This window comes from Vicugna pacos, chromosome 18 (genome assembly GCF_048564905.1).
Source record: "Vicugna pacos chromosome 18, VicPac4, whole genome shotgun sequence".
NCBI classification, from domain to species: domain Eukaryota; kingdom Metazoa; phylum Chordata; class Mammalia; order Artiodactyla; family Camelidae; genus Vicugna; species Vicugna pacos.
In genome coordinates, this window is record NC_133004.1 from 21,555,990 (window position 1) to 21,565,330 (window position 9,341).

General features: G+C 43.3%; 1 protein-coding gene across 5 annotated transcripts; it reads right to left on the reverse strand.

Annotated features, from left to right (window-relative positions):
- Positions 1–8,640, reverse strand: ZNF597 (zinc finger protein 597). 5 transcript variants are annotated; one of them, XM_072942556.1, is made up of 4 exons: positions 8,222–8,640; positions 7,815–7,901; positions 6,816–6,942; positions 1–4,863 (listed from the first exon to the last, which is right to left on the reverse strand). In XM_072942556.1, the coding sequence occupies exons 2-4, from the start codon at positions 7,845–7,847 to the stop codon at positions 3,767–3,769; spliced, it is 1,257 nt and encodes a 418-aa protein (XP_072798657.1). In that variant the 5' UTR covers positions 7,848–7,901; positions 8,222–8,640; the 3' UTR covers positions 1–3,766. The 5 variants fall into 5 exon arrangements, with proteins under 5 accessions (XP_072798657.1, XP_072798658.1, XP_006204481.2 ...); XM_072942557.1 differs by having other exon boundaries at positions 8,167–8,640; XM_006204419.4 differs by having other exon boundaries at positions 8,158–8,239.
- Between the last annotated feature and the right edge of the window lie 701 nt (positions 8,641–9,341).

The following is a 9,341-nucleotide window of genomic DNA, read 5'->3' on the forward strand; positions in this document are numbered from 1 at the left end:
TCATGATTAAAAAAAAGCATTTATTGGATGCCAAATTGCACATCAGATAGACATAATCATTGCCCAGTGAGAGCTTGCACTCTAGAGCTAAGACTGATGAGAATACACCAAAAACTGTAAAATCAAAATATTAAACAAACAGCACAAGTGCCTACAACAAATATACTTTCCAAGGTATCCAAAGGAACTAGAGATTGCAGCATATTTTCAGGTTTACATAACTGTATATTTATTTCACATCCCCATCCTCCCCAGACTGTTAATACAAGGTAGGATGCCCCCTCCCTCCAAAAGCTAAAACACGTGTAGTCTGATGGGCCGTGAAAAGATGGATAAGGGTCATCTTGTTATCAGATCAGTAGCTCTTTCAATCTACAAAACTAAAACAGATGAGTATACACACTTCTCATGAAGATCATTGAGTTACCCTTTAAACAGATAGTCCAAGCAAAAACACCTTCCAACTGAAATCCTCTAGGCATAACAAGTTTAATGAAAAATTTCAAAGAGACTCTTTATTCAGATAAACTATAACTTGCTTTGTACGCATATCCAGTGAATTGGCAGATAACTTGGAGCAAAATCTGCAGTATCAGATTGCATGACCTGTTGCAACTATCAGAATAATGCCACTTAGTTATACGTAATCTCAGGAGTCAAAGACTTAAAACGGCATTTGCTATGAAATGTCACTTGTTTTTAGTTTTAACTCCCTGAATTACTGGCTTAGTCATTTTCTATGTTAAATGGGGAGATGTAATAGACTATCACTTATTGCAACAAAGCTGTAAACAATACTATTTTGAGTCCGACTCCTTCAAGAAAAACAATTCCACCATTTCTTTAATTACAAAATGTAAACTGTTGACATCTAAATTCCATTGGAATGATGCTTTTCATCATCATCATGTTTTCATCAATGATGGCTGTTACAGAACCTGAAATTCCAGCAGCCCAGTAGTCACGTTAAGGACTTGTTTGATACACATTTTCATCACTGCATCAGCAACCAAAACCAAGACATTTGGTCAAGAATTGATTTCTTTAGTACAAATTTTTCACCCTGCACAATGTGTCAACATCCATGGTGCAAAATGTAGCGAGCCAACTGTTTTTAACAATAAACTCCTGCACTGAGTGTTTCATCCCTGTATTAACTTTCACCCAAGTACTGATGAAAACTAACATGGTAGGCTAATGATATCTCTGGGTTGATGACCATCTGTGGAATGTATGTCTGTCAACACTGAACAGAAGGGAGAAAATGCCATAAACATAAAAACAGCACAGATCTCACTGATGGGCACTGACCTCTCCCTTCACCTCCTTGGACTAAAAGCAGCTTGAATTACATCTAGCAAATTACATCCGGTAAATGTATTTAGGTGAAAGTTCCCAGTAAAGCAACAATTGAAAATATGCCTCTTTCACAGTAACTGACTCAGGTTTTTTTTCCTCCACATACCAATCATTAACAATATTACACCAAAAAGGCATTTTAATTACATTCATGTATATATTAATGTCTCCATAAAAGATATTTTTCTACCCTCTTATGGAGGTTTGGCATAATCTTCCAAAATCTAGAACATAAACATGTAAAACTGAAGTTAATTGTGAAGGAAGCCTCAAAAGTGACTTCCTATATTGAATGCAGAACAGCATTTCTGGTGTAAATTCTCAACTTCCCCTGTATTTTCTTAGGAGCAAAGGAAAGAATGAGAGCTTCCATATTTCACGTCAGCCCCATTCTGTCCAAGTACCTTCTACAGTTGTCTTCCCTACTTCCTTCTGCAGCAGCTCTGCTACTGGGGGCCTCTTTCCTGGATTCATTCCCTATCCTGCAGCTCTTTAGTCAACTGAAACGTGGGAGCCCCTGGTATGTGCTGGTGGGAGGCACTGTGTCCGCTGCTCCCACCAAAGGCAGAAGCAGGAGAGCAGAGAGACAGTCTGTTCTGATGTTCAGCAAATATCCCAGAGCTGACTGATAAGAAACCTAACTGGAGATTATCTTTCTACACAACTCTAAGCCCCTTTCTGGAGACTTGCTGGAGAAAAACCTACAGGAGACCTCGCGTTTTTATTTAAGGCCCCGAAGCCCCGGCAGACTGGTGTCCTGTATCCTAAGAGTGGAGACATCTGAAACAAAGAGCCAAGTGTGACCTTGACATACAGAGCACAGGGCCTCAACTGTGGATCTGCAAACAAGGAGTTAAACAAGAAGAAGTTGGGGAAAAGGAGTGGGTGAGCTGGGTCAGGGCTACTGGTTTCTGTTTCCCTTACCAACAGTATCTTCCTGCCTCTAACACGTGAGCTTGCAGCAATAGCTGGCATCTTTCTGTACATTCAGTTCTCAGTCTGCTGTTCAGTAGAGAGACTACATCCTCCGGGTACCAGTTTCCACCCAACTAGTCCTAAAGTGGCCTGTTATTATTGCTCATGAGATTTTCCAGTGATAATCCCATTTTAGTAACTGCTATACTTTTATACTATTTAAACAGAATAAAACCATTCTCACATCCCAATCAAAAACCCCTTTCAATGCTGTTTTGCTGACGGGTACCCAATCAATTTTGCCTTAAAGAGAAATTCCTTATGAATGTATATTTACAAGATTCCTTGGTTCTTTAACATTAATAACCATTCCGTTTAACAATATTTTGCTCTAGTATTTATATTTAACAGTACTATCTAAATACCTACATATTTTCAAGTACTTTGATTAAACTCTAACAATTTTCTATGTGTATCTCTCTTTGGATATGAGGAAGAAAAAAAAATTTTTAAACCAAAACTCAGCTAAGACTTTAAAGACTATACTCTGTAGAGTTTGCAATCTCTGATGATAGGGATGGAGTTTGAACTTGAAGTCCTGGAGAGAATACAAGGATAGTCCTTTCCTGTCAGATTTACTCTGAAGATTAAATAATACACCTAACGCGTCCAGCGTGCTCACTAAACAAGAGTCACTGTTACTCGTTGCAAGGCAGGCAATGTGCTTTGGTAGACACTTGGAGGCAAATCCTCTTACAGGGAAGCAAGTACCTTTCCCTTGGTCAAGTCCAGACACCAGAAAGGGCTAGTCAGACTGCCAAAATCCCTTCCAAACACTTGAATCACAAAGGCCAGTGGCATCAAATCCGAGAAGAGGAACTCCACCGACACCAACAGCTATCTCAACACTAACTAGTCCAACCTATTTGGGAACTCTTCACCTGGCGGGGGGAAAAAGTTTCCAAACTGCTCCAGAAATTCACATGTAAAACAAAAATCTCATACAAACATTACATTTAGATTGTTATAGCAAAAAAAAAAGTATGAAACAGATATAAAAGTATTTACTTTCCTAGATCCTAGATCTGCAGAACTAGTAAACAATTAATAAATTTTCCTTCCAAAACTTACTTAGAAACCATGTAGACAAAATTAAAAGAACTCTAGCAATACCTCTATTTTAATGAAAACTGAATTTTTTTTGAAGTTCTGCATCATGCTCCAGCTCACACAAATGGACTCTGAATAGTGACTGAGTTACTAAGTCAGAATTCTGGCTTCATTCACGAGCTGTGACATGGACTCTGCTTCCGAGACTCTAAAATAGAAATCATGGTGCCCAATCAAGGTTGTGGTGAAAATGAAATGCTTTCTTACATGGAAAGTGTGTAAAGTGCTTAGCACAGTACCTGGCACTTACACTGGGGTGACCGTGCCCCAGTTTTCCGTTTAGATGCTGAAAAGCACAAACATTCATGAAAACTTGCTCTATTTACATGGCGTTTCTCAAATGGGTTCGCTCATGGGCAGTGAGATGTGTCTTCAACCTGAAATGTTTCCCACACACAGTACATTTTAAAGGGTTCTCTCCTGTGTGGCTCTTCCAGTGGTGGGCAGGCTCTGAGGCCGAGAGAAAACTTTCCGCAGGCGTTTTGCACGTCTGGGCCTTTTCCCGTCTATGAGTGCTTTGATGGGAAATGAGCTCAGAGAGATGAAGACAGGTCAGCGGACACTCGGGACATTTGAAGGGTTTGAATTTGGAGAATGAAAGCATATTTCCCCCATAGTCGCTGCAGTGTTCAGCACTGTCCTCGTGGCCTTTCTCGGGGAGGGCAGGGAGTGCGGGCTGCAAAGAGCAATTCCTGCCCGGGCTGTGCAGATGTTGGGGGGCTGAAGCCTGCCTTTTCTCAGGCAGAGCGAGGTTTGTTTGCTGACCGAGATACTTCCCGTGGGCTTTTTTGGCAGCATGGGTCTTCTGATGCTGGGCCAGTCCCGGGAGCCACAGAAAACCTCTCCCACACGTGCCACAGGTGTAAGGTTTCTCCTTTCCGTGGACATTCATGTGCCGAGACAGGTGTGAGTGCTGGCGGAAGGTGCTGCTGCACTCAGCACATTTATAAGGCTTCTCCCCGGTGTGGATTCTCCTGTGTGTTCTCAGGTTGGCTCGGTGATTGAACATCTTCCCACAGTCCCCACAGTTATACTTTTTCTCTCCTGAATGCATTTTCTGATGCAGAACCAAGTATGAACTATCACTGAAGCTTTGGTTACACTCAGGACACTTGTATGAATTTGTGGCTTCTCCCCCAGGAAATTCAAAAATTTCAGAAAGTGTGCTGGTTCCTAAACACTGAGATAGCTCTACCAACGGGGTATGGTTTTCGATAGTAACTAAAAGACTTATGAGCCTTTTCTTGCAGGCAGAAGTTCCACCTGATATTTTCCTTTCGAGGTTTCCGACTCCATGCTCAGAGGATTTTTCTGGGCAATAGACAAGAGGAACAGTGATGGAGTATTTTTCTAAGGCAAGCTCTTCAAGTCCCATTGATTCGAGACTTAGCTGCTGATTAATCTCAATCTTGCCTTCACCTCGATAAAAACAAAACAAAGCAAGACAATAAACACTCTCAAGTAGCACGGGGTAAAGAACAAGTAAGGTAGTTACACAGAGGACCACGAAACTCTAGACGGTTTATTCTATTGGCCAGACCCTGCTAGGATGGCCAACAAAACTCAGGCCTTCAAAAAGCATTCCTTTTTAATATTTTCCCCAACATTCTCAATTTATAAAGCCACTGTATCAGTCCAAAAGGGGTCTTTCCATCCAAAGCAACAGCCCTAAGAATGCCCCAGCTCACTGCCTGGGAAGGGTTTCTGGGCTCCAGGACAGTGTGCAGGAATCCAAACAGTACTCAGTGGTTTTGCTGATTCGAGGAGACAACGTTCAAGGATGCCAAGGTGGCTAAAATTAGACAGCAAAACACAGAGAAGAGGCAGATGCCCAGGCACAGAGCTCTGGGCATCCAGGCTGGGTCCCCTTAAGACTCTAGCTGTGTACTCATCTGTAAGTGCATGTGAGGAAACTACCCCAGGCCAGGGAAAGACCCACCAAAAAGGAACAGAAAGAACAAGCTACAGAGTTCACGTAATAGTTCAATAGTTCTTGTTCCTACCAGCCAAAGTGGAAAGACCCCCTAACACACAGAGCATCAGGCAGTATCCTTAGAAAGACTTTGCCTTAGTAGCAGGCCACATCAGCCCTAGACTACAGTTAGAGCTGAACACACCCTAACAAAGCAACAAGCAAGCTTTAAAAGGAACATATTGATCCCAAGTAACTTAAATTAGCATCCCACACCAAAGTCCAAAAGTAATTTTAAAAATATAACAAAAGCTAGCATCCAACAGAAAACTCACAACGTCCAAAATCCAATCAAAAATCACCAGGCATGTAAGAGGCAGACAAATATGACCCATAACTAGGAGCAAAGTCAGTCAACAGAAGCAGACCCAGATATGACACAGATGATGAAACTAGTAGAAAGAATGTTTGAAGAGCTATTATAAAAATGCTTCATATGTTCAAGAAGGTAGAGGAAACTAACATGGTAAAGAGAAGTAGAAAATACAAAATGTGAGTTATGAGAAAGCTCAAATAGTCAACCCTAGTTAAGGATAAAATCTACTTAGGCACAGGAACATTTCTATGTATAGTTCCTCTCAGGTGAGAAAGGCACAGTACTACCTTAAGAGTAAATCAATTTTGAATCTTTAGCCAATAATAATAATTCATACTAATGGAGTTTCACAAGTAAAGTTATGAATTAACCATAACAAATATTTGGAAAGATAACCATGTACTGCCATGTCTTAGGCAAAAACCACAATCACAGTACTAGCCAAGATTTGTGGCTTTTACGAGTCATTTCATCTTTTGAAAACTGCTCTCCCTTAAAAATAAAATAAAATAAAATAAAAATTTTAAAATTAAAAAAAAAGGCTGGTAGACAAAGACAAAAACTTACAAGGAGCAAGAGAAAAATGACTCACCAGATACAGGAGAACAATAATGTAATTAACAGGTGGCACCCCATCAGAAACAATGAGATGGGGGCGAGTGAAGGAATTGAAAACAAACAAACAAAATGCTCTCAAATAAGAATTCTATATTCAGTAAAACAGTCCTTCAGAAATGACAGTGAAAGAAAGTTATTTCCAGGAAAATACTCAGAGAACTTATTGCTGTCAGAAACATTTGATGAGAAATACTAAAGGAAATTTTTTCTGAATGAAAAGAAGTCGCACCAGCAAGTAAAAAACTGACTTATTTGAAAAGAAATAAAGCATGTTGGAAATTTTAATTATATAGGTAAGTACAAAAAACTTTTTTAAAAAATGCTCTCATGCAAGTGCTTTTCATATCAACATAAATCACTCAGGGATGGGTCTCACTCCCCCATACCAACATGTGGATGAGATATGAAATCCTAATCCTAGAACTGACAAAAGTTCCAAAATGCAGGAAAAACAAATTGTCTTACCCATTAAGGCATTATCCATGAAACACTCCTGTGCCGTGTCTCTGCTGAGGGACCTCTGGGCAGGGTGCAGACTCACACACTCCTCTTGAGAAAAATACACAGCCAGGTCCTCAAACAGCACTGGTCCCTGAAGCAACATGAGAGTCAATCTCAGGACAAGAAGCCAGAAAGCCACCCTCTTAGTCAGTGTGGGAAGGCTGGGAAGGCTGGGAAGAGCTAGAAACATCAGAGGCAAAGGAGAAAAGGGCTTGGTATAAAAGATCCTGCGTGCTGGGGAGAGGGTATCAATGGGTCCTAAGGGCTGGGGGATGGGGATTGGGAAGGAGGGAGTGAAAACGAATGTAACTTTGGAGGCAGAGGTTTAAGGACCAAAAGGGTAAATAAACTGTGAGAAGTTCTAGAAGAAACTATTAGAAGAGAAAAGATGAGGGAATGACTCTCAGTGAGGGAAACCACTACGTAGGGACTCTCTAAGGTAAAGGAGAAGACTAAGCAGCCCGGGAAGAATCATGAACGGCATGGAAGTTCCAGCGTTCTCCCAACATCCTTCCTTTTGCTGGTCCGTCTCCTTCCCCATGACACTCATTGCTAAGCTCACTGTAGCATCATATCCAGACCTATTCCTCCTTCCCGAAGTTTATCAGTCCTATAAATCAACAGAACTTGGGACATGATTAAGAATCACTTGGGGGTTCTGTTTGTTTCTGTTTATTCAACAGATGTGGAATGAAGCTTAGAAATTTGCAAGTTTGAGCAGCATGCCAGGGAGACACTTAGGTACACTGTTACAGCCTTCTCCAGCCGGCCTTGATCCCAGTTGGTGGTTCTTAGAGGAAGGCTCTGATAAGCCATTTCTTCTACCTGCCTGGTAGGAACATACACAGCTTGGTGAAAGGGCTATCTGGGGATCAGGAACCCTCTCATTATGATGGGTGAGGCCAGGCAGAGGCCAAAAAGGAGTGACCGGAACTTGGACAGAGAGAAGGGACCGGGTCTCACCTGAGCCCCGGTTGTAGGGAGTGTGGATGCCATCTCGGGGGGATGGAAAAACCTTCTTCAAGTCGCCACGAGGACTTCGGGACCGATCTGGGAGGGAAGAGAATAATCCTTGGAGGGACCAATTCGCTTGCAAAGCTCCTCCACGCACCCCTGGGCTCCCTCGCTTCCCCACCCTTTTTAAGATCTGAGCCGATGGCTTCTCTCCCTGGCCCAGCGTCGGAAAGGCCGACTCCCGGGCCAGCCAGGCCCCACTTACCGCTCCGAGACTAATGATCTCAGAAAGCCTCCCTCCACCCAGGAAGAAGCAGCAAAAAGCTACGCCCGACAGAGACTCGAGACTTACAGCAGCGACCACCACTAGGCGCCACCGCTAGGCTCCCACGCTCCCACACTCCCCTACGCTGGACCTGCCGGGAAAGCCGCCGGATGCGGCCCGCCTCCCAAGTTTTTACGCAGCCTTGTCCTGTGATTGGCCAGCGTGACGCCGGAGGGGGCAGGCCTTCTCGTGTGTTGACCAATAGAGTCCCTCAATGGAGGACACACATGGCTCGCTGGGCATGCTGGGAGTTGTAGTTTTCCTTAGTTTTTCAAAATAAGTGTTTCCGGTTCCGCTGCCTGGGTCTCCCCTGTGAGCTCCTTGCCCGCCGACCCGATAAAGTGGAGCGTTAGGATTATCTCAGAGGGTTGTAATGTTTCAGGGAAGGAGGAAAGCAAGTAGACGGGGAGAATTCGGAACCAGAAAGGGTACGGTATTGAAATGGGGGTTCGGCCAGCAGTGCCCTGTGGGTCTGAAACTTGAGTCCCGCCGAGTGGCCAGGAGTGCGGGTCCCAGTCTTGCCCTGAGCAGTCCACTGTGTCGTGGGTGGACTTCGGGGCCGTGGAATGTAAACGGGTGTCTTCTGCGTGGACAAAGTTCTGGTCGGCGTAAGCTGGGTTGCTAGTCTCCGACTTCAAGTATTACGCCGGCATTGTGCCCGGCGACTGCAGCCCAACCGAGCCAGATCAGACTCAAAAGCCACAGCGGACCTCAAGCGGTAGCGGAGCCGTCGGGTTGCTTCGCAGGACGTTGTATGCCTCCTAATAGCTCTCATTCGACCTGCCCCATCGCCACGTATTTTCTACTTTACTGGCACTAGGTGCCGTGGTGTAGGGCTTTGGAATTAGGAAACAGCTCTTTCCCCAGCTCGGCCACTAATTGCTTGTCATTTTGGCCCCTATACAACTTTGCTTTCCTCATCTGTGAAGAGCTGAGAATGCCTCCCCTCAAAGAGTAGTTTCAGAGAAGTTGTCAATTTACAAAGGTGTTTGTTGGGAAAAAAAAAGGATGATATTTACCTTAATAGAAAATTCTGAGTTTGAATATATTGTCTTATTCTAGTGACAGGCATGTTCCTATACCTAAAAGGTTAATCAAGGATTAGTTGCCTGGTTATTGAAACAGTATTATCAGAGCTGACAAAGTAAGTAGTGGGATTTGGTGGAATTTCAGATAGGATAGTTTCAGCTGCAAGTAACAGAAAACCCAAC

What these genes read in the sequence shown, in the direction of transcription:
- ZNF597 (XM_072942556.1), bottom strand. Translation starts at nt 7,847, where the DNA reads ATGGCATCCACACTCCCTACAACCGGGGCTCAG. An exon ending in TCCCTACAACCGGGGCTCAG is followed by an intron (nt 6,943 to 7,814) that starts GTGAGACCCGGT and finishes ATGTTGCTTCAG; the next exon opens with GGACCAGTGCTGTTTGAGGA. An exon ending in CATGGATAATGCCTTAATGG is followed by an intron (nt 4,864 to 6,815) that starts GTAAGACAATTT and finishes GTTTTTATCGAG; the next exon opens with GTGAAGGCAAGATTGAGATT.